Source organism: Apium graveolens, chromosome 1, assembly GCF_009905375.1.
Source record: "Apium graveolens cultivar Ventura chromosome 1, ASM990537v1, whole genome shotgun sequence".
Classification (NCBI taxonomy): Eukaryota; Viridiplantae; Streptophyta; class Magnoliopsida; order Apiales; family Apiaceae; genus Apium; species Apium graveolens.
The window spans coordinates 99,180,317-99,205,412 of NC_133647.1; the positions used below are offsets into that span (position 1 = coordinate 99,180,317).

Here is a 25,096-nt window from a genome sequence, read left to right on the forward strand (position 1 = left end):
AAATACCCTAATTTAGATATTCGATTATGCTTGACATATCCTCGCTAACAAACCTACCCATTTGATATCAAACCCCGACTCATAATTATACATATTACAATAACATATGCAACAATTAGGGTTCACGTTTTCGAAAATCGGTTAGGTGTTCGTTTCCAGAAAATACGTATACTCGTTATTTTACGAAATTACGGTTACTTTTGGCAAAATACTTCACCACAACATACAATCAAGTTTGGAATAAGATATATATTTATATATTTGCTCGATATCCCGATAATTACCGGATACGCTCCCGTATTTCCGTAGTTTGATTTCCCGGAAATCGGGCAGCACTTCCTTTATTTATCAGACTATCCTGTCGAACCAATTCGACGTCTCAACAACCAATAATCACAATCCAATCTAATAACACAATCTAAATTATCCAGAGAATAAATATTTATCCACTACTATTATTTCGAGAATCATAAAAATAAAATTTATAATTTATTATTTGGCTCGCGAATCATCATCGCCAATAATCCGTCGGCTCAACGAGTTCATCACCGACGGCGGCATAATTTCGACGGTGCCCATACGGGTTTCCTATCGGAATTTCTCCAATAATTTACAAAATCCACTAATACCCGATTTGAATTAATCACAGGGGAAATAATCATAATCACAGAATCAAATATACGAACCAAACTTGAAAAACACTATGATCAACCCACAACATAACGTCCTCAGTCACAACAGCGGCAACACACACGCGCGGAAATACATACACACGCGCGTGCGTGTATATACCACCATCAAAACTGAGCAAACCGGCGAAGTCATCGGAAAGAATGAAAAAAAGGCAAACGGAGAAGCAATAACAGGCAGCAGCAGGCGGCACAAATAATTACCAGCCACAGGAAGTAGTCGGGGAAAAGGATGAGGGAGTTATCATGAAAAACGGAGAGATATGGGGTAGGAATTCGGCGGTAAAGGAACAGGGGATGGGGGGTGATGGGTTTTTTTTATATATAAATAACCTTCCCCGATTAACAATTGACACAGCACATAACAATTTCTGAGAACACAACATGTGTCCCTGCTTACAAATCTGATTTTTCCTCGTCTCGTTTTATACTGATTATCGAACAAAGCTGCGGGTAAAATTGATCCAAAAAATTACCAACTAAATAATAAAATTCTCAGAATAATTAAAAAATTAATAAAATAAAATTTTCATAATTTTATAAGCCTTTTTGAAAACACGACATACCCGCAATTCGATAGTGCACATAAAACAATTTCAGAAAATTACGAGTATAAAATCCAGATCTAATATCCAGCAGTTTATTCACTTTATTGTCCTTTCTTTCCATTTCTGTCTCCCACCCATCACATTTGTTTTCCCCCCTCTTTTCCTTTACCATTTCTAGTAATTTCTCTCATCTTCCTTACTCCTTCACCATTGCTTTTCTTTCCCGAGCTCACTATATCTGCAACTTCTTGTTAATTCTAATTAACTATGGGGTCTAGAAACTCAGAACATTCAGGAAGTATGAACTCATATGAGTTTTCGAATTTTATTGGGCATAATTATATAGAACCACCTATGCTTGCTCTTCCTGCTATCGACCACCAAGTTTTCTTGGCTGAAGCTGCAAGGAATAGTGACTGGTCTCCCACTACATCACAAAGGATCCATGATGAAACACGACTGATTCTTAAGGGTGGTTCAACTAGGAGTGAGTCTGGACCAAGCAATGCAGTTTCCTATAGGGGCTCAACAAAATCCTCAAGCTCAACAGCTAACAAAGGTACTTCTAGCCCTCCTATGTTAGAGGATCTTCATGATACTATCTCTGTGTAAAATGGTATACTTACGGTTTATATCCCAAAAGAGACTGTGATTGAATCTAGTGCACACATGGAACCTTTACCAAATAATGATGCTAGTACTGAAAACAATAAAACTTGGAGTTCCATTGTAACTAAAAGCATTCCTTCTAAGGAACCTACACCTAATGATGCTGCAAAAATTACTTTTAATGAAGATGGTTCAGCAACAGTTAGACCACCCAAGGATTTTCTGGCTAATGCTCGCAAAAATTGGAGTACTAGTATCATAGGACATTTCATTGGGGGAAGTTTCGATTTTAGTTTTGTGCGAGAGCAAGCTTTCAAATATTGGAAAAACCATGGCTTGAGCAGAGTATTTTATAGCTCCAAGGGCTATTTCACTTTTAAATTCAATTCTGAGAAAGAGAAGCAGGATATTCTTAATCTAAATTCGGTTGTTATGGGAGGTAGAACTCTCTACTTACTGCCTTGGATGGAAGCTAACAAATTTAAAAAAAAAATGTTATAGAATCAGTTCCTTGTTGGTTGAAACTTGAAGATGTTCCACATTCATATTGGTCTCGGGATGGTCTCACTCACATTGCGAAGGCAGTGGGTTTGTCATTGAAATTTGATGAAACAACTGCAAGATTTGAGCCCACTAAGTATGCATCTGTTCAGGTGATATTGTCCTACTCTAGCCCCAGGCCAGACTTTGTATGGGTGCCAGTTCAAGATGAATTTGGTGAGAAGGAATTAGTCAAGGTTAGCATAATTTACCCACAATTACCTTACTCTTACAGCCACTGCAAAGCATTTAGGCACTCATTCTCGAGGTGTGCTCATAACCCTAATGTTGTTAAACCAAATCCTAGACCAAGACCTGGGGGAGCTAATCAGGGTGGTTCAAAATTGGCAAAGAAAAATCAGCCTTCCAATGAGTTAGCCCAAATACAACATGCTAGTCCTAGTATTGCTATTAATGAAAATAATGAAGATGTTAACCCTGTTGGGCTGTGACCTGGTCTTGGATGGTGATCAGACTCTTGAGGTTGTTCAGCAACAGGAAGACAACACAGAAAATATTGATGATTTAGAGGAATTTGACAGAGAAATTGATACTAATGTTTTGGTGAATTTTACGGCTCAGTTAGAGGAGCCAATGGTGGTACCTTCTGTGGTGGAGCTTCCTACGACCCCTTTTGTGGAACCTACTAGCACAAATGATGGCACAGTTGTTGAAACTATTGTTACTAAATCTCCAGGCCAAAAAATAAGAAGGGATCGTAGTCAGGATGCTACTCGAGTGGCATCACAGCCTTTGTTTGCAGCACCCGCAGCGCCTATAGCACACGCAGTGTCTGCAGCGCCTGAAACACGCACAGCGCCTGTAGTAGCTGCAGCACCCGCCCCTCAAACCCGCTCGGTGGTAATTGCCCTCAAATCCCCCATTTCAGACTTGGTCGATGAGGATGGATTTACCAGGGTAGTCAACAAGAAAAGTCCAGCACACAAGAGTCCCAAGCTGGTTGTTCAGCCAGTAAGCTTAAGACGTTTGAAATGAGATTTGCCTCATGGAACGTGAGGGGGCTCAACAAGAGTCCGCATCAAAAGGAACTTCAAAATTTTGTCACCATGAATAAAGTTGGTTTAATGGGTGTTCTTGAAACAAAAGTAAAGGCTCATAATGCCTTAGTAATTTCTAAGAAAATTAACAGAAATTGGCGTTGGTTATTCAACTATGAGCATCGTTATAATGGTCGAATCTGGGTTGGCCGGGATCCTGGGGTTTGGCAAGTTTCTCTTCATTCTAGTAATGCTCAATGTATCACGTGTTTTGCTACTTTCCTTGAGAAAAATATAACTATTCTAGTTTCTTATGTGTATGCTTTTAACGATGCATGTGACAGGGTTCCCCTTTGGAACTACTGTACAAATTTGAATCAAAGTTCTTTGCCTTGGTGCTTGCTAGGTGACTTTAATTGTGTTCTTGGCATCAATGAGATTTCTGGAGGAGGGGAACATTGGACTCCCGACATTCAAGTCTTTAAAGATTGTGTTACTGATTTAGGCTTGGGGCATGTTCGAACTCTAGGTAAACTCTACACTTGGACTAATAAACGTTCTCAAGACCTTGTTCTTAAAAGATTGGACCGTATGATTGCCAATGCTTTGTGGTTTAATACTTGCACTGAGGGTAATGCTGTTGTCCATCATCGAGGCATTATAGATCATAATCCCCTCCTCTACGAAGAACATCTTCAGGTTCAACTTTTTGGGAAACCATTTCAATTTTTCAACTTTATGCTTGATTTGCCAGGGTTTACTGCTTTGATTTCCAGGGCATGGTCCCTTGACTGCAATGGTAACCCTATGACTCAGTTCAACTTCAAGCTCAAAAATGCTAAACAAGCTCTTCGAGTTTTTAATAAGGAACATGGTAATTTACACAATACTGTGCATATTGTGAGGAACCAGCTTGTTGAGGTCCAAACTACTTTAGTCTTGAATAAAACTCCCGATTTGATGCATGAAGAACAGACCCTTGTTGAGAAGCTTAATGTGGCTATTCTTCAGGAAGAACATTTGTTGCTCCAAAAGTCTAGAGTCAAGTGGATGAACATAGGTGATGGTAACAACTCATTTTTTCACCAGCAATGTAAAGCCAACAGGATGCACAATAAAGTGCTCAGCTTGGAAGATGATAATGGGGACTTGGTTTATGGGCAACAGGAATATGCTAATGTTGTTGTTTCTTACTATCAAGGCCTCTTAGCTAATGTTGCAACTCAAGACTCAATTGATCTCAACTCAATCAACTGCAACACTGTCACCAATGAGCAATCAATTGCATTGGTAGCCCCTGTGAATAATTCCCTGATTCTCAAGACCTTGAAATTCATGAAGCGTAATAAGGCACTGACACCTGATGGTGTCAATGTGGAATTCTTCATAGCTACTTCGGATATCACAGGTCCTAGCTTTTGTAAAGCAGTGAAGTTCTTCTTCTCTACATGCACACTGTCTACGGGTACAAATTCATCCTTTATCTCCCTTATTCCTAAGGTTCCAACACCTTCCAAAATGAAAGATTTTAGACCTATTTAATAGTGCACTGTTATGTATAAATGCATTTCCAAGATCATTGCTAATAGGCTTAAAAAGGTGTGCTCCCTCGCATTGTTAATATTACACAATCAGCTTTTATTCCAGGACGCTCTATTTCTGATAATATCTTGCTTGCACAAGAATTATTTTGTGGATATGACAGAGAGACAGGGGCTTCTAGGTGTGCTCTAAATATCGACTTACATAAGGCATTTGATACCCTGAAATGGGAATTCATTTTGGCAGTTCTTCAAAAAATTCGGGTTCCTGATCTTATGATCTCCTGGATTAAAAGCTGTGTCTGTTCTCCTAGGTTCTCAATCAAGCTAAATGGAATTATTCATGGCTTCTTCAAAGGCACAGTGGGCATTCGTCAAGGGGACCTCATGTCTCCATACTTATTTTCCCTCTGCATGAATGTTTTATCTTGCCTTCTAGCCCAAACTCCTATAGGGTTTCAGCATCATTGGAAGTGTAGAGAGCTCAACATCTCCCACTTATTTTTTGCGGATGACGTGCTTCTCTTTTCCAAAGGTTCCAAGGACTCAGTGTTATATATAATGAATAGCCTTGCCAAATTTTCAGTGTAGAGTAGTCTTAATCCCAGTGTGCACAAGAGTAACAATTTCCTTTGCAATTGTGACCCTGAATTTGTTACATGGTTTGATGAAACTTATGCCATACCAAGGGGGACTCTACCCGTAAGGTTCCTGGGAGTTCCTTTGATCTCCTCCCAACTCAGCATAAATGACTGCATCCCCCTCATTGAAAGAATCACTTCTAAGCTCAATTCTTGGGCTAATCTGTTTCTTTCATTAGCTGGTAGAGCTTTGCTTATCAAGACTATTGTCCATGCCATCCAAGCATTCTAGAGTAATCATTTTCTCCTGCCCTCAGCAGTGCACCAATATATACAGTCCTTGTTAACTAGATTCCTTTGGAAAGGAAATATTAATCATAAGGGTGGAGCAAAGGTAGCTTGGGACACCTTATGTCTCCCCAAAGCTGAGGGGGCCTAGGTTTCAAAAATATGATGCACTGGAATAAAGCTCAAATTATTTATCACTTTCTTAAGGTGGTGACAAAATCAAACTCTATCTGGGCTTCATGGATTAATCGAACAGTGCTCAAGCATAAGCACTTTTGGATCATGGACCTCCCAACAGATTGCTCAGGGATATGGAAGAAGGTTCTCAGATCTCGGAGCATAGCCTTACAGTTCATGTCTTACTACATTGTGGATGGTTCATCTATATCTCTTTGGTTTGACCCGTAGTGGCAAAATTGTTATCTTGCAGCATCTCATACTTCTCCCATTATTGGCCAATGCTCTCTCACTGCTAGTGCTATGGTTGGCCATATAATCCATCAGGGATCATGGCTCTTACCTCGTCTAAACCCGAGAGTTCACCACATTGCACCCTTACTAACTAGATTAATGGAGGATAATAATCTCCCTACCATTCATTCTAGTGGTACTGATCACATTTTGTGGGAAGGCTTAGATGCTTCTAAAATTAAAATCTGGCATATCTGGGAGGCTATTCGAGACAATAGGCCTGTGGTGCCTTGGTACAAAGCAGTTTGGCATCGCTTTCAGATTAACAGGTATGCTCACTTCCAGTGGCTGACTTGTTTGGTCGGGATTAGCACATTAGCCAGGCTCCATAGATTTGGCATCTCCAGCTCTCAACAGTGCTTTCTCTGTATCCTTGGACGAGAGACCACAACACATTTGTTCTTACATTGCAACTACAGCAAGTGGATTCTACATCAACTTTTTGACACTATTGGCATCTCCACTATGCATGAATCATGGAACCACTTCTTGGTTAGTTTGATTGATTTGGAGGATAAACCTAAGGGAACCATTGCCCTTTGCTATGCTCAGGTGTTTTGCTATCATTTGTGGCGAGAGAGAAATGCTAGAGCCCATGACAGAGGTGTTTGTGGTCCTTCGAAGCTCTTGCAAGGAATTGTTCTCGATATCAAGGCTAGGCTTGGTACTTCTAAGTGGTTCAACTCGGTTATTTGTAATAGGCCAGATTTAGATTTAGATAAATTGTGGTTGTAATTTCCTTTTGCTTTCTGCATTTTTTTTCTTTCTCCAATCTTTCCTTGAGATTGGTTAAAGATAGCATTATCTATGGCCTGTCATAGATCATAGGGTAGATCCCTTGTATATTCTTTTTCTCTTTTTATAAAATCAATTTAGCAAAAAAAAATGTTAGAAATATCCCCAAGTAAATAAACACGTAATTTTCATAATTTTAAAATAATTTCTGAAATGAAATTTATACCCACTTTTAACAATTAAACGATTTAACGCACGGGTGAAATTAATCCCAAAAATTTCCAAAATAATTTTGAAATTCTCGGAATATTCCAAACTTAAATAAATATGAGTTTTGTAATTTTTGAAGCATTCTAAATTTAATATTGATTTTACAAATAACTACAGTCAAAAAATTATTTAAGGGTAAATAATTAATGAATTATTGATTTCTAAATTTTATAAAATCCCAAGAATTTAAATAAAATTATAAAGCAATAAAAATAATGTTAGAGATAACGCAAGTATTTATGGAAATAAATCTTGAGTAAAATCACCTTTAAATATAAAAACAAAACAACACAGCTCCACAACGAATTACACAACTGACCCTCAAACACCAACGATCACACATACTTAATAACAAAATAATATCCAGCTGACAGAACCCATGTACATATTTTATTTATTTAATTATTCAATAATTACACATTTAAATAATAATAAAAATATAGGAGTCGTTATAGAATGGGCAGAGATTGAAGCATTACTACGAAGATACGGCGAACCGCAAGGTGGTGAGCGTCGTTCTTTCAACAACCTGATTCAAAGATTCACGTCAAGCTAGTGACATAAACCAAGCGCTTTGTGGGAGGCAACCCATGTTTGTTGTATAGTAGGTAAGACAAGAAAAAAAAAAGCAAAAAAATTTCAGTTTTCCATTATTATCACGAAGACGACTAGTAGGCAACCCATGTTTGTTATATAGTAGGTAAGACAAGAAAAAAACAAAAAAATACAGAAACACAGCACGCCCGTGCAGAGATGTGGGCCGACCGTGCGGAGGTTCTGGAGAAAAAAATAGAAAAACTCAAAAAAACAAAACAAAAACACCCCATCCGAATTTTACCCCTTTTTCTACGATAATTCATATTCCAAAACAATTCTAAACCCTACCCATTCCCTCACCTATCCTATATATATACCATTGTTATCACGAAGATGACTAGTTGACGACTAGTCAGCGACTAGTCGACCCGAAGGTACTCAGGCGCCGAGAGTCTCGAAACCCGACTTATCATCGACTAGTTGACGTGAAGGTCGTCCAAGAGTCACGTAACCCAACTTCGGGTCTTCATAACAATAATTGTGGTGTATCGTGCATATTTTAAACTTGATATTCTATTACTTTTGATTTAAATCATAAAACTAACATGTTCAATTATATTATATATTAAATCAAGTAATTATATGTATAATGAACATTTTGTCGACTTTTTTACGACTAGTCAGGAGAATTATCAACTAGTCTTCACAAAGGTACTCGGGCGTCGAGGGTCGACTTGGCGTCGTGATAACATTGATATATACACGTCTCTTATATACACACATCTTCTTATTCTCTCAAAACCCTAGCTTCTCCTATACACTACTTACACACAAAATTTCTATTATTTTAATGGCACCCAAAAGATCTAGAGTCGTGGTGAGTAGCAGCTCTAGTCCCTCGTCGAATTCGAGTGCTAGTGGAGCTGTGGCTAGATTTTCTTCTCCGGAGGCACAAGCTGAGTTTAATCGATTGATGTCCAAATCAATTGCGAAGGAGAGGGGTTTCTTACCCACTGCTAGAGATGGAAAGCTCTTGAAGATGATTACTGAGATGGGATGGCAAACTTTCTATGAGGTACCCACCGTAGTCCCGATGAGCATTGTTCGGGAGTTTTATGCAAATGCAAAGGTGGATAAGAATGGGTTTTCTGTGGTACGTGGGTTGACAGTGGATTACACACCGGCGGCTATTCGTAGGGTTATCAATCAACCTGCGAGAAAGTCGATGCAAGAGGAATGGGTGAACAAGTCAAAGGAGGATTTTGATCTTGATCATATTGTGGCTGAGTTGTGTGTTCCGGGAACACAGTGGAAGTGCAAGAGGGGCACGAATGAGCCGCTCACTTTTCCGGAAGCATGCATGAACAGGTATTCTCGGGCATGGAATGCTTTTGTGTGTGCGAATATTATGCCTTTTTTGCGTCAGCATGCTGTTACTGTTGATCATGTTATTTTACTTTGGGGGATTATGTGGACCTCGGCCATGTGATATATCAGATTATGTTGCGGTTTCTGAAGAGCAGGACATCAGGGGCAATTTCTCATGCCTCTATTGTGATAAAGCTTTGTGTTTCAGTGGGTGTGCATTGGCCAGAGTTAGAGCAGTTGCAGATGCCGAGCGCTCCTATTGATAGCTCCACGATCTCAGTCATGCAGGAATGGTATGGTGGAAAGGCTGATAAGAAAGGTCTAGATTACAGTTATGATCATTTGCCCGATGGCCAGCCAGCCGATCAGACTTATGCTGGTGGTTCTTCTCCGGCTAAGCATGCAGCTTGGAGAGCCGCTCGTAGAGAGGCTAGCTTCGCATGCTCAGCAGGAGGCAGAAGATGGTTCTGGGCTTGGCGATGTGCATATTCAGAGATTGGCCAGGCGCATGGATGCGATGCACGATATGCACAGTCATTTTGCGGCCGACTTGACACGGGCTTTGGGCATTGCTTTCCGAGCCACTAGTGTTGAGGTTGATTGGCCGGTGTTTGGTGCTGATTCTGTGTATCCGCAACCTGATACTCCACCCGAGGAGGGTGATTTTTTTGATGACTAGGTATTCCTGAAATCCTTATTATTACCTTCAATGAGGACATTGAAAATTTAAAGTTTGGGGGTGATAATATAAAGATTAGTTTGTGTGTTTCCATATAGATTTATATAGATTCATGTTGCATGTTTAGTAGTATTTCATTCATATTTTTGCATTATTTTTCATATAGGACATATTTGTTAGTGCTTTTATGTGACTTCATATAGTTACATTTGCATGCATATAACATGATCCCTTAGGTTGAGTTATTTCTGATTGATAAGTTGATGTTAATTTGAGTGTGGGGATGATGAATAGAGGGTTGTTTAAGTCTTAATGAATTGATTTGCATGTCGGGGAAAAAAATTTACAAGTCTTATATGATTGCTTTTGAGCTAGATCATGATCATAGTTGTTTATTTGTTGAAATTTAATCACTTGCTTATATTTAGAATTTTTGGTATTCTCGTAATGACGTAGGAGCACCGAATTTCTAAAATTGGAGAAAAACTTGGATTTCATTGCTAGTTATGAATAAGGTTAGGCGTCAAATGGCTAGTAGCCGGCTCATAATTTATGAGTAGTCTAGGGTTGAATGAGATGGAGCGAAAAACACTCATTCAGAAATTTTTGAAAAAAAAAAGAAACAAAAAAGAAACAAAAAAGAAACAAAAAAAAGAAAAAAAATATGTGTTGATGCATAATTGATCAAGAGTAAGCTCTTTAATACTCGAGTTATTAAGTTCTAGAGGACTTTGTGCCTAGTGACATAAGGCTTTGATAGTCTGGGATCCGCTAACCTAACGCTCGCTACAAGGGTATTATTGTATAAGTCTTTTGGGACCTCATTCTTTGCACGGTCAAATAAGCATCTTTGTTATATGTTCAATAATAGCGTGAATCCTTGTATAACTCTAGTAGAAAGGAAGTGTTGAGAGTCATTATGCGTTTAAGATCTATTTTGTTTATAAATTTGTGATTGTTTTGTTGATAGATGAGTTATGGTTATTGATCTAGTATCGAGAGTATATCTGTTAAGCATCCACACACGCACATTTCTGGTTTGTGAGTTGGTTTGTGGGGTTTATTCGAACTCTATTAAAAGTCATTGCATTCTTAGAGGCATTGGCTTTTTGGTTGGTTATGGTTATTTTGAGGGGATCAATTGCATTATCATTGAGTTGCATTCACGTAGTTGCATTCATGCATTAGTTTTGTTTTGTATTTTTGAGTCTGTTTATGCTTGAGGACAAGCACCGATTCAAGTTTGGGGGTGTGATAAGTAAATTTTATATCTACTTGGAACGCTTCATTACAGACTTAAGTTGGTGTTTTGGACTCAAGTTATTGGTATTTTTGATGTGTTTTTGTGTTATTACATTACAGGCATTAGTTGGATGAATAAATGAGCTTTGCAAGGAAATATGTTGAAAAGATATCAGAATTGGAAGCCTAGGCCATGTTCATGTTGAAGAGCATCTCGATAACTTCACGTGGACTATTGATTCACTGAAATCGGATGAACGGAGCTCAAGTTACAATAAAAAAGAAAAGAATGAACGTTTCATAAGCACGGCGCGCCAGCGCGGAAGGCGGGGCGGCCGCGCCAGAGTTACAGGAAGCACGCGCGCCCGCGTGGAGGTTGGGGCGTCCGCGCCAGGTCATTTTCCCAGAATCCTGATTTGACTTGAATTAGAAGATTTTGCAAGCCCAGGTCATCCATAAGCATATATATATATAAAAGACGTTTTTAACAACAAGGAGCCAAGGGAGAGCAATACGAAGACCTGGAGACTTTTGTATTTTTCAAGATAGTTGATACTTTGGATGCTTGTTTTCGATTTGTCTTTGAACCCTAGTACTCTTTTATTGTTTTATATCATATTTTCATTGGAACCCATGGTGACGATGAGTTCGATTATGAACTAATCGTTGTCATGGGGTTCTAACGAATTTATTTATGGATTTCAATAGTTAATTATTTTATAATCCTTTGTGTGTGGTGAATTATGATTTCCTAGTTTGGTTGTGCTTATTCGTCTTTGATGCGTAGCTAACATCTAAGATTGTTTGTTAATCTCTATTGAAGCAGCATCAAATATAGAGATTTAGAACTTATCATGCTAGCATAAGTTTATGTATGAGTTGACATGCATAATTCATGGGTAATTTTAACCATCTTATTCACCATATGTAATCACGATAGATAACTTACTCTTAAACCGTTATGTTTTCAATCTTTATAGACATATAGGGACTAAGTATAATTGGTGTCTGATATCTTCTATCTTAATTGTGGATGCTTAGTAGTAGGGTATATGTACAACGAAAGTTGGCGTATACTAGTTTCGTGTTATCTGATTAGTTGTCATCACCATTACATGCTAGGATATAAAAAACATAGACTTTGAATGAAGTATTTAATGAAATTAGAATCCCATGTTTATTCTCTTAGTTAATGTTATTTAGTATAATCTCTTAGTTAAATCAAAACTCAATTTGTTACTTGTTTTAGCATTGAACGATAACCATACATTGTTGTATAGGTGCATATCTGAACTTAACCTAAACCAACCCATGTGGGAACGAACTTGACTTATATCTTATACTACTTGTGATCACGTGCGCTAGCGTGTATTTTCGCGTGTGTTTCAGTGCGAACAGTAAACCCTACGGTCACACGCAATAACTTGCAAATTACGTGAACCAAGGTAAACTACATTTAAGCGACATGCTCTACCTCGGGAGACATAATCATAAATACTCCTCCCGTAAATTTCGAACATGTAACCAAGAGGATAGTTATCCACTTTTTAACCAATTGAGCCAACTCTTGCGGGCAAGTATTTTGTTAAGTTATCGTTAAGCATTCGAACATATTCCTAACATAAGTAGAGCCTTAAATTCTATACATAATGAATTTAGCAATACTTGTCCATTTAAATTAAGTACTTCTTATTTAGTTTATAATCCATTCCATAATTTTTTTTGTCATGTTATATTCAATTTTAGGGAAATAAAATACTATAATAGAAAAATGGTAAATGTTCAATATGTCTTTACATTCAAAAAGTTTCTAATTTCCCATTTATCTTAAATAAGTTATGTTTCTTATTTGCTTTCTATTTATTGAACTAAATTGTGTCACCGACATGGTTGTAAAAATCGGTGATTTCTCCGATAAATCGGCCGATAAATCGGTAATCGGAGAGTCGCCGATCTATTTTTAGGTTATCGCCGGAAAAAACGTATTGCAAGAAATTAGTCAAAATCGGTGAAAATCGGGTCAAAATCGGTAATAAAATTGATATAGATGGCTAAGAGACGCCTCCAAAGGAGATGAAGTTGATGTTTAACCATGTAAATCGAAGATATAGTGAAGAAGAAGATATATATACACTTACGTATATGCACATACATCAGCAGGAGCATAGATACATGAGCATATGAAAGAAGAAGAAGGATGGTTAAAGGAAGAGGGAGAAGAAGAAAAGAAAAAAATGAAGAAAGAGGGTGAACGGAAGACGGAGAAGGAGAACTCAAAATGAAAAGTAGTAATTAATAGGGGTTGATGTAGGTAGCCAGGACTGTTTTTTCACACACATATATATTTATAATATAATAATAAATATATGTATTTGTAATTTCACAGTTAACAAAGTTAGTTTGGGTGTTAATTATTTAAAGCTACATATATATACAAATTTTGTATATAAAATAATGGTGGTCTAATATAATAAATATTATAGAATTCAATATTAAATTCAATCCGATTTATTTCCGATTTATAATTCCGATAAATCCCCGATTTCCGATAAATCGCAAATCGGTGCCTCTGCCGATCTATTCCGATTTCCGAAATCTGTAACACTGGTCACCGACATAAACTGAATATTCAAATGATTTCAACTAAATTCTTTATATGTCCTTTTCCCCTGATATCGGCCGGTACCGAAATTCACTATTATGTTATAATTTATTTGACATTAATATTCTTTAATCGAGAAGAAAAATATTTTTTTTCGTATATTCAAGATCCCGTTTGGTATTATTGTTGCAGACAACTACAACTGTTTTTTCTCAAAAATGGTCAGAAAAGTATTTGTTAAATTCTAAAAATTACTGTTTGAAAAAACGCTTTTGGTCTAAAAGTTACCGTTAGCAAAAGCATGTCCCCTTATATTTTTGAAAAAAATTGTTTCAGCTTTTGTAAGAAGTATCTATCAATTTCACCATCAAATTTTCTCAAAAATATTATTTTTATATTATATTTCAAAATATGAAAAATTAAAAAAAATATGTCCGCAAGGGTTGGCTCAGTTTCATCTAATTTTCCTGATAGCACTTTTTCTCAGAGTACAGCAGTTTTTAACAGCAGTTTTTAACGGGACACTAAACGGAGCCTAAGTCTTTTTACAAGAACTTCATTATAATATACAAACTCTTACTATTTTTAAAATTGTTACAGGTATTACTCAATAAGTCTTTATAATTTTTGGAATGTGAGAATGTAATTTTTCTTTCATTTATATATGTATACAAAAAGGTTTTAAAAAATGTGATTATATAAATTATAAACTACATGTAATGTGATAAATACATTCATCCAAAATCTGTGTACTGCCAGAAACTTCAAAGGTACCGTTTTGCAGTTTTGCAAAATTACAGGGTTTCATCTGATTTAGCTGCCTGAATCACTTTACAATCAGGTAAAAAGGCAGAACCTTTCTTGTATTTATATATACACTTATATATCTGTATGTATATCTTGTGTTTATTTAATCTGCAAAATGTAAGAGAAGTGTAGCTACCAATGAGCTCCTCTAATGGCTTTAAAGCTCTCATCTTTAAGATATTCCATAAAAATACTGAGATGGGTCACCTTAAATTTGAATTATTCTTCAGTTTCTTGTGCAAGTGAACTGAAAATTATACATGAAATGGATGAGAAACAACTTAGTTCTGTTGAGTTTGACAGGTTCTTGAAAAATAAGATAAGCCCAGATAGCTTAATCAAGGTTTTGGATTCTACACATGATGTTAACTTTTCGGTAAAGATGTTTAGAGAGGCATCCCTTCAGAAAAGGTTTAAGCACAATGTAGATACTTATTTTAGAATAATTTTGAAGTTGGGAATGTCGGGGATGGTTGAGGAAATGGAGGGGTTTTGTAAAGAATTGGTTAAGGAGAAATGCGTAGGTTATGAGGAAGGGCTTTTGAGATTGTTGGATTTGTTTGTTAAAGAACGTAGGTTGGATGAAGCTTTAAGGGTTCTTGGAATTCTTAGGTCTAGTAACTGTAATGTTTCGATCGCTGTTTTTAATGGTTTGATGGGTTCACTTGTGGAGGAGAAGAAAGATTTGAAATCTGTGTTGTTTGTGTATAAGGAAATGGTTAAAGCGGGGATTGTTCCGACTGTTGATACATTGAATTTTTTGATAGAGGCATTGTTTGAGGCCAATGAAGTGGATATTGCTCTGAATCAATACAGAAGGATGAGGAAGAAAGGGTTCCTTCCTAGTAGCAGAACTTTCGAGATAGTCATAAGCAGTCTTGTTGCTCGGAGTCGGAAGGAAGAATCAAAGATCGTTTTGAGGGAAATGTCTGAGCTTGGATGTGAGCCAGATTTGAACTTCTACACCCATATAATACCCATATTTTGTAGGCTAAATGAATTGGAAGTTGGTAAGGGGATGTATAAAAAGATGAGAAGTTCTAATATTGTGCCAGATACATTGACTTGTGGAGTTTTGATCAAGTGCTTATGTAAAAATCTTCGCGTAGATGATGCAATAGTCCTTCTCGATGAGATGGAACATTTTAATTTGACACCACCTGACCATGTGTTTGTCAACATAGTTGATGGGTTTTGTGCATCAAGTAAGCTAAACGAAGCTAAAGTGTTTCTGCAGGATAGACATGTATTGGACACATGTTCTCATAATGCACTTCTTAAAGGTTACTGCAGTGCTGGTTACCTTTGTGTTGCAAAAAATGTTTTTGATAGAATGGTAGAAATGAAAATAGATGGCAATGAGTCATGGAACAACCTTCTGAGATGCCTTGCTCTGAGTCTGGGAATCAACAAAAGTCTGGAATTTCTTGGTAGAATGATTGTTTCGTCTGTCGTCCCCGATTGTGACACCTACTCTTCTCTTATTATTGCTAAATGCAAAGCAAGTGAGGTAGATGATGCTCTGAAGCTTTTTAATCAGGTATGTGCCAGAAGTTGGGTTTTGGATAAGATCTCTTACGCTGAACTAGTACAATGTCTTTGCCAAAAGGAAAAGATTCATGAGGCCGTTGAGGTTTTTTGCTATATGGCTGGTAATAGATGTTTGTTGTTGATGTCTTCGTTCAATTTTCTAATAGAAGGGCTTTGTACAACTGGAGAGGTTGAGACCGCTGTCAGGTTGCTCTCATTGACCAACTATTCTGGCACATGTTGTTCAACTGCTACTTACAGTACTATCATGCTAGGTTTGTTAAATTCTAATAAGGTTGATGATCTTTCCATAATAGTTGCGAGAATGTTTATAGAAGGCTGTCCTCTTGATGTTAAAGCATATTGTGTCCTCATCGAAAGCATGATTGCAGTTGGTCGAGCAAAGGATTGTATTGTGTTTATGAAGTTAATGTTAAGTGAGGGCTTGAAACCAAATCAAGATACATTAGCTAATTTGATTTCCATTCTGGCAAAGCAGTCTCAGTTGCATATGATGATGCCTTTAATCAGTAAAGATATATCTAAGTATGATATTCTTAGTCCAGCTATGTATGATACACTTATAAATGGTATTTGGAGTGAGGGTTTTAAAACTGAGGCTTCTCATCTATTGGATATCATGTTGGAAAGGGGTTGGATTCCAGATGCTTGTACCCATAAATTATTTATAAGTTCCTCTGATCCGGAGGAAAAAGACGAGAAAATGTCTGGACGTGAAAATGTTCATGTACAAGATAAAGTAAGTAGCATTCTAGCTGAGGGTCTAGCGTAAACTAAAAATGCTTTTCTATGAGAGGATGAAGCCTAAGCAGTTACCAAACCCTTTCACTAGATGGAGAAATGCTTGAAAGCAGCAAGTTCAAAGTCTTAACAGCAATTATACTTTTGGGGCTGATTTTGTTAAGAATGACAAGGCTGCAGAAATCTTCTTCCTCACTTCTGAAATGAGATAGGTTAGTTCATCAGGCTGTGTTTCGACAATTTTAATTATTGCTACTACTGCTATAAAGTATCAAAAATTAACTGGTCATTCTTGCCATATATAACATGTTTTGGATCAAGCTATATTTCCTTTTTTTTTGGTCTTCCTCTATGCTTCTTTCTGTTCTATTTATTCAAACTCCTGCTAGATATATGTTATGTTTGTCTTCTGTATAATATACACCACAGTAGGATATATACTTCATCTTAAGAGAGTGATCAAGATTGTATATATATAACTTTGATGATTGAGGATGATACAAGGTTAAGTTATTCATTCTCATCTCCCATGTTTTTATTACAGATCCTTGTTAACTGTAGAGGCAGGTTGTCCACGATAACAAATTAGCAACATATTTATTCTTTTTACATCCTTAACTTGAGCATAATTTGCAGAGTTAATTATGTTCTTCTAGGAGAGGATTTATGTGTTCTGTCTTTATCTGAATTATTGAGAGTCATTATGCAGACCGTGAGGATGTCAATGTAATGTTATAAATAAAATAATCCGGGAAAGTTGTTTCCTAACTACTCTTTCTGTAGCTGGATTCTTAGAAGTTAATAGGCAATATTTATGGGCCCCTCTTTTTTTTCGTAACTCACAATTCATTCGGGATGCTTTAATTCTTGGATGAACTAATTTTTATTTACTTTTGGATAAATAGACCCTGTAACTTCTACTGTTTCTTTATAGTCGTCCAATTTTCATTATATTAGATATCATACTATATACTGAGAATAAATGTTAAATTTAGAGGCATAGAAGTGAACGATTTATTGATTTGGAATGGAGGGGTCATGTGTGTGAGATATCTGTATATGAACTAAGACATTAATGTATATGAACTATTATAGCTCTGGGGGTTTGGGGGATGATATGAAGTTGAGGTTTCAAGTATAATCTCTTGCATTTACTTTTGCAGGAATCCTTGTACAAATGAAGATGATGAGCAGGAGCAGTCAGCAGTATAAGGACACAAGTTCATCTCTCTTGTTGAGTTTGCTCTTCAATTTTTGGCTGTTTACCTGTTGTGTTCTATAGCAGGAGGCAAATAATGTCTAGGGATGCCCAGTTTTTACGGCTTTGCTTACCATCAGTACGCGGCATGTATATATATAACGGTATTTGACTCAGGTGTTGAAGGAAGTTATTGGATGGTTTTACGCTGTTTCGTTGCAGATTGTTTCTAGCATCAGTTTGTGTTGACTTCTGTCAAACATGATTTCTTATTAATCACAAATCCACAATCTACTTAAAAGTCTTCACTGCAGATGGATAATGTAATGTTGTACAGATATTATGCAATAGGCTGGGATGAAAATTGAATAATTAATTTCTGTATTCTGGAATTATAAACTATCATCTTTACATGAGCATGGATTACTAATTTTGGTTCCATTTCTTTTCTTCTAAGCTAGACATGGTGTTTTCCTAGTACCTTAATTTCAAATTGAAGTCTTCGTGTTCTTATTTTGCTCTTAATTTTTGTTTTCTTCCAAAATTAATTACGAAATATCAGCATGTCTCTTGATCCCCTTCCCAGGATAACCAGCATAAGACCAATGCCCATATCATTATAGGTGCTATCAGAAACTGTCAGGGTGTCCCTTGCACCTCACTTTTGAAAACTCATACGTTTGAAGTTCACTCCGGCGGTAGAACATGCTCAATTAGGAGGTTAGTCTAATATATACTGCAATGGGAAGCTGTTGAATTCCCAATTGAAGGTGAAGAGGAAGATATTCTTGTAACACGATACACTCTCAAGTCACCAGGGAGATAGATGGAGTAAAATTATCAGTTTGTAAAGCCAGCGATGCTTTTCGATTTCGGGTAGGTTTTCAATCTGAATGCATATTGGTAACCTTTGGCTTTGCTGGTATTCAAATGATCTTGTCATTTCCTTCTGGGCTCTTGGTGAAAGGGTAGTCTTTTCTTGTTGCATTTGGTTCACCAGTTACCGTAACCCCTTGGCTAATCAAGGAGTAGTTGATAGCCGATTGCTTGTTTCAGACAGCGGTGCCACTTCTTAAAGAAGCAGACTCAACTACATGGCTAAAACTCGACATGCTAATAGTCGAAATTGTAGGCCCATAATTTTAACAAGTATAAATTAGATTCTTGATGTTGCTATCATCAGTGCTGCTATTATCATACATACATAAACTTCACACAACAAGTAATCGAAATTCAAAATTCATCAAAGTTAGCATACAAGAAATATCACACACGTTTCTTGATAAACTAATGAAATAATAAAAAATCAACCAGACTAAAAAAACTACAAGATCCTAACTATCCAGCAAACACCAGACCAACCCACAAAAGGATATAGTACTGTGCATCTGCTGATCAAAAATTCAAATTATACCAGCAGAACTAACCTATGAAACTAAAGCCCGCTGTAATTAAACAGGCACATTGTTAGAAACATATGGAATATAGTAAGACCGTAATACAGAATATAGTAAGACCGTCCTACAATCTCCTAAAGCACTTGCTAGGGTTTTTAAATACAAATCCAGGATCTCCATGCTATAAACACTGGTCTTTACACAGTTGACTTGGTTTATATTTGTAAGCTCTCACTGACATATTACTAAAATCAATATTGCTTCAGTTATTAATTTCCTTTTATCTCACAAACTGACAAACATGTAATTGTTGCAACTACAATCACCTAGAACTAGTAAATGTACAAACATCAAACAGAATCCCTTAGTAAATACTTAGTTTAAATCTCTTAGCCTAAGTCGTGGTACCAATTACAAGAGTACCAAACCTTCACAACTACCATGTACAATTACCATAAAGTAAAACTCCACTTCCAATGAAGAGCAGCCAGAATAAGACATACTTACTATCTAAATTAAAAGGGCAATACATCGTAGAACTAAATATTAGTCTCTACTATTAGTTTCTCAATGCATCATTTATGGTGATGCTGCGTTGCTTTGCACTACACTTTGGCTAAATAAATATAATTTAGCTTTCATGATGTGATATTACTATCACTTATCCTGCTACTATCATACATCAAAAGCTCCCAATATCTACCTCTAAGTATAACAAATCCGAAATTTGACATTGTCAAACAAAGCTAACATACAAAAACGTAACAAAAGTTCCTTAATAAACTTCAAAATACTGGACATTCAGTTGGATCAAAACTAGAGATTCCGACCATCTGCCAGAGACCAAGCTACAGAAAGCACTTAGTTCTTTAACACTGTTGATCAAAAAGCCAACTAGACCAGCAGAACTACCCTAATAAACCAACGCTCACCTGCAATCAAACGCATATACCGTTAGAAACATGTAATGGAGTAACGCCGCCTACTGTCCTAATACACTTGCTAGGGTTTTAATTAAAATGCTTGGATTTTATTATCTAACCACTATTCTTTTCTTTTTTTTTCTTTTTTTTTCGTAGGTAACCCGCAGCCTCTACCCTTCGGGTGCGCACTGGGCTAATCTTGACACAATGAGATTTGGATTTTTATTCTCTAACCACCTTCATTGACACACTGAGATTAGGTTCTACAAGTTACAATAGCGAGATTAATTAGGCTTAACCTCCTTAATATCTAACTTCCTGCCTCTATATAAAACGCATATAGGGTGTGTTATACTGTTGTAATACATATCACAAGTAAACAAATAGGAAACAAGATCTCGATCTCTCTTTCACACAAACGCACACACAGACACACCCATGTTGTAACAGACATCAAATACGAACCTAAACACATACTAGAAACATACCTACCCTTGACATCCCAAGCATCTAAATAACTATATCTTGCTCATTCGCTTCAAACTAAATTTTCTAAAGAAGTGCTAGGGTTTTGAATAAAATGCATTAACACATTCTCTAAACTTTGGTCTTTGCCTAGTAAAATTAGGTTCTACAAGCTATCAGTGCTCAGTGTTCTAAAACTTGGATTACTCGAGACTCGGCCCTATTTCCGATCCGGCTTTGGTATACTGTAAGTTAAATTAAATATTCAAATTAAAAATTAGTATATTATCTTACCTGAGTTTTTAACGAAGTACTCTTTCCAAGTACTCATTACTCCATACTTCGCCGAGTCAAACTGAGTACCGATTTTTAGAACACTGCCGGTGCTAAGTTCATTATATATCGATTATGCTTCACCACCTTATTACCGTTCTGCCTTTATATAACACACAAATATGTCGTAAAATGTAATCTATACTATATTATAATAGAAGAAACATTAAAAGTTTGGTAGTCGGTCGGTCAGTACTTGCTGAAATTACTTAATTACCCTTATTTAATTGTTCTAATTCTAATTATTGGGTCGATCAATTCTAATTCTAATTGACATTGAAGTCAACTTCCCCTATTATTTTATCAATTTCAATTCGAAATTCTATTTTATATCGAACTCTATATCACTATAATTTATATTAAATTCAACTTCTTCTACCAATTTAAATTTTAATTCATATTGAGTTCTATTCATTCTAATTTGTTACTTCGGGCTAAATTAAATTTAAACAAACTAAATATAATTTTTAAGATTTGGTTGATATATAATGTAACTCAGGTTAAAATAAAATAATAATACTATCAATCTTTCTAAAAAAATTATATCAATGAACTTGGATAAACAAAATAATATATTTTATTTATCCAGGATAAAAAAATAAATTATACAATTGATTCAGACTAACACAAAACTAAAATAAAAATACAATTCGACCAACAAAAAAAACATATATACTAATTATTCAGTCTAAAACAAAATTATCTTACTGATCCGGACTTTACAAAAAATTAAAATTAAACTAAAAATAATTAGTTTGATTTGGTTGGTGTATTGGGCATCGGGCTAAAATAAAATAATGTAAATCACTGATCTGAGATAAATCAAAGTAATATTAGACTAAGTATAATTCATATCCTATTCATGTAAAATAAAAAATCAAATTTTATTTAAAACATAAATTTTTTAAATACACTTAAAATTATCAATAAAACTATATCGTTCAATCAGTAATATTACATTTTTCAAATATCTTTTATAGAGTTATAGTTAATCGATTAAGTAATCACCATGCTAAAATAAGGTACCAACATAATGGAGACATTATATTTTTACCCTCAATAAAATAATAATTTCATTATAATAATATTTTCCCTTTACCAATGTTATCACTTTAAATAAGTTTAAATGTTCTAAAAAGTTATGAACATATACGTGTACTTATATAATTATCAAGAAATCATATCATTTAAAGTTTTAAATGAACAAAATTAAGAAGTGAATTCAAGTATTTTTTTTTTGATAGTATGTAATATTAAAAAAAATATGTGCAATCTGTGCATCGCACGGGTTTTAAGCTAGTACATATAACAGGTAAAACATAAAAAACACAATTTTAATCACAAAACACACATCACACATGTTGTACATATCGCAAGGTAAGAAAAAAAAATTACAATCTTGATATGAACATTAACACACAAAATATATAAAAAGCTCGGTCGCGTATCCCTTAGGCCTTAACATTGATTGCATTGAAAGGACTTAAACTTGCCACCATTCCCTTTAAATTAATATTTCTATATTACAAACAGAGGGTGTAAAAGTAGAATGACAGAATTTCCTGTTAAATAATCAGTTCATCTAAAACCTTAAGGTTGTAGAGGAAGGCCTGAACAGGATCTTATACTCTTTAACACTCCCCCTCAATCGTACGATACGTTTCGCTACGATTGACAACGACAGATACAACCAATATCAATAGCAACAACAAATATTTAAATTAAATAAATGAGGGTGGGAGGACTCGAACCCTCCCTAAACCGAACTCTGATACCATGTTAAATAACCTAAAACCTTATGGTGGTAGAGGAAAACACGAACATGATCTCGTACTCTTAAACATTTCCATCCCCCAACTTTGTTGTCTGGCAAAATTTATTCTAAAATAATTATGAAATTCACACACCAATACAGCTATCACTGCAAAATGATTAGTCTAGGCATAAAGATGTTGTCCTAATATCACAAATTAAAAACAAAACGTTGATTACATGAAAATGCAGTAACCACTACCAGAGTGTTAAAAATAAAATATTATCTTGGCCTCAACAAAAACACAAACAATAAACAGAGATAGCCCGAAAGCTCAGTCACCTGTCTATTCACATCCAGCACATCAAAATCACTGAAACACACCACCATTCCCTTCTCTGGGATGACCATTCTGCACAAAAGGATACACAGCAGCAATAGGCCTAGCCTCCAAAACCGGAACCACCTCCCTACCATTCCCATTACTCAAACCATTCCCATTTCCTCCAACTCCCATCGAAACCATCCCAACACCCAACATTCCATTCCCATTAACCCCACCATCTTGCCTCCCCTTCTCCCTCAAATCCACAGCATTAAACGCTGCCAAAACCGCACTCGAATTATCCACCCTATCAAACAAACTCCTCTCCCCCACATTCCCCCCAAACCCAATCACCCCATTTCCCACACTTCCCACATTCCCCACAATGGCCTCATTCTCCAATTTTTCTGATACATTGGCAACATGATCAAGAGCCTCTTTAGCCCTTTTTCGCGTAAAATTGGCCTCCTTAACCTTCTTATCAGCTTCCAATTTAGCTACACAAGCTGCCTTGCTCATGGAATCATACGAAATCTTGGCAGCAGCAAGCAATGCAGCTGCACTTTTCCTATCAATCCCCCCGTTACTCCCTCCACTCTTCCACCCGAAAATCGGAGAAAATTGAGCAGTGCAAAGTGGACAAATATAATTTTCCTTACTAGGGTTTTCTCCAAGACACAGAGTGTGTGAAACAGAGCCACATTTAGTACAAGGGGTAGTGTTTAGTTGGGCGCGTGGGTCATGGAGGGTGAAACAAGTGGGGCAAAAGGCGTGGGAGTTGGCGCGTAGAAGACACGCGGTGCAGAGACGACGGAAGAGACCGTGGTGGTGGATGTGGTGGAGAAAGGGGCGCGCATCGACTCCACATTGGCCGCAGTTAATGAGAGTGAAGGTGGGGATTGCGGTGGGGATGGGTATGAGAAGGGTTGGGGTGTTTGGTTGTTTCATCATGAGTGAGCTTGGGAGAGTTTGTGTTTGGTTTCTGGGAGTGAATTATAGAGACAAGTGAGTTGGACGTACCATGTTTCAGAGGGGATTGATTTTTTTTGTCTATTTTTATATTTTTATAGAAAAATAAATAAATTAGTTTAAAAAGTAGAAATAAATATATATAACATTCATATTAATTTATAAAGAGAATAATTATTTATATCATTATTAATAAAAACACAATTAAGTTCCCCACCAACAAGTATTTATACTGTTATTTATTAAAATAAAAAAACGAAAATATTATACATTTTAATGAGAAGATTGGACAGCAATAACCTCGTTTATAAATAAATAAAAACAAATCCCCCAAACAATTTGGTTTGGAAGTCAACTCTGATCGAAAAAAGGTTTTATTCCGCTGAAAATTTCATCACAGATAAAAATTAGCTTAATACTTAAAATTATCAACCATCTATGTGATATTAACTTAAAATTAAATATATACCTTAAATTTAAAATTTTATAAATATTAATTTTAGTAATTAGTTATTTACGTTAAAATTTATTAAAATTATATTTATTTTAAATAAACATATATATAAATATTTAATGGACGGACGTAAGATAATAGTTAGGTATTTCCTCCTTCTCAATCACATACGTCTATTTTTGGGAAAAAAAACTGTCCCAAAATTAGTTATTGTGATATGAATACAAATTTAAGAGTAATTTTTTAAAATTATTCCCATCTTTATTAATTTAAGTAATTTTTTAAAATTATTTTTCATTTTTTAACTATATTCACATTTTTTAATATATTAAATAAATAAATTTTGTGAAAACCCTTAGCTAACATGTAATCTCTCTCTCATTCAATTCATTACATATTTTTTTCAAACACTCGACATGTATTTTAAGATAAATATAAAATATATTTTCATATTTAGTTTTTAAAATTTTATTTTCCTATAT

General features: G+C 35.9%; 4 protein-coding genes across 5 annotated transcripts; 3 read left to right on the forward strand and 1 right to left on the reverse strand.

Annotated features, from left to right (window-relative positions):
• The first annotated feature begins 3,378 nt into the window (after nucleotides 1-3,378).
• LOC141691301 (uncharacterized) lies at nucleotides 3,379-4,926 on the forward strand. The gene has a single exon (XM_074496051.1). It carries the CDS (start codon nucleotides 3,379-3,381, stop codon nucleotides 4,924-4,926), a length of 1,548 nt encoding a protein of 515 aa, XP_074352152.1.
• A 1,438-nt stretch (nucleotides 4,927-6,364) lies between these two features.
• On the forward strand, nucleotides 6,365-7,000 carry LOC141691360 (uncharacterized). The gene has a single exon (XM_074496110.1). The coding sequence runs from the start codon at nucleotides 6,365-6,367 to the stop codon at nucleotides 6,998-7,000; it is 636 nt and encodes a 211-aa protein (XP_074352211.1).
• Nucleotides 7,001-14,441: 7,441 nt separating this feature from the next.
• LOC141665309 (uncharacterized) lies at nucleotides 14,442-18,379 on the forward strand. Of its 2 annotated transcripts, XM_074471296.1 has the most exons (3): nucleotides 14,442-14,539; nucleotides 14,809-17,009; nucleotides 17,961-18,379. In XM_074471296.1, the coding sequence occupies exon 2, from the start codon at nucleotides 14,888-14,890 to the stop codon at nucleotides 16,826-16,828; it is 1,941 nt and encodes a 646-aa protein (XP_074327397.1). In that variant the 5' UTR covers nucleotides 14,442-14,539; nucleotides 14,809-14,887; the 3' UTR covers nucleotides 16,829-17,009; nucleotides 17,961-18,379. The 2 variants fall into 2 exon arrangements, with proteins under 2 accessions (XP_074327397.1, XP_074327394.1); XM_074471293.1 differs by lacking the exon at nucleotides 14,442-14,539 and having other exon boundaries at nucleotides 14,546-17,009.
• Nucleotides 18,380-19,869: 1,490 nt separating this feature from the next.
• On the reverse strand, nucleotides 19,870-24,227 carry LOC141665318 (uncharacterized). Its single transcript, XM_074471300.1, has 2 exons — nucleotides 23,209-24,227; nucleotides 19,870-20,324 (listed from the first exon to the last, which is right to left on the reverse strand). Exon 1 carries the CDS (start codon nucleotides 24,140-24,142, stop codon nucleotides 23,237-23,239), a length of 906 nt encoding a protein of 301 aa, XP_074327401.1. The 5' UTR covers nucleotides 24,143-24,227; the 3' UTR covers nucleotides 19,870-20,324; nucleotides 23,209-23,236.
• Between the last annotated feature and the right edge of the window lie 869 nt (nucleotides 24,228-25,096).

Bases quoted from the DNA above. Each gene is read 5' to 3' on its own strand.
- LOC141665318 (XM_074471300.1), bottom strand. From the start codon at position 24,142: ATGATGAAACAACCAAACACCCCAACCCTTCTCATACCCATCCCCACC.
- LOC141691301 (XM_074496051.1), top strand. From the start codon at position 3,379: ATGAGATTTGCCTCATGGAACGTGAGGGGGCTCAACAAGAGTCCGCAT.
- LOC141691360 (XM_074496110.1), top strand. From the start codon at position 6,365: ATGGAGGATAATAATCTCCCTACCATTCATTCTAGTGGTACTGATCAC.
- LOC141665309 (XM_074471293.1), top strand. From the start codon at position 14,657: ATGGCTTTAAAGCTCTCATCTTTAAGATATTCCATAAAAATACTGAGA.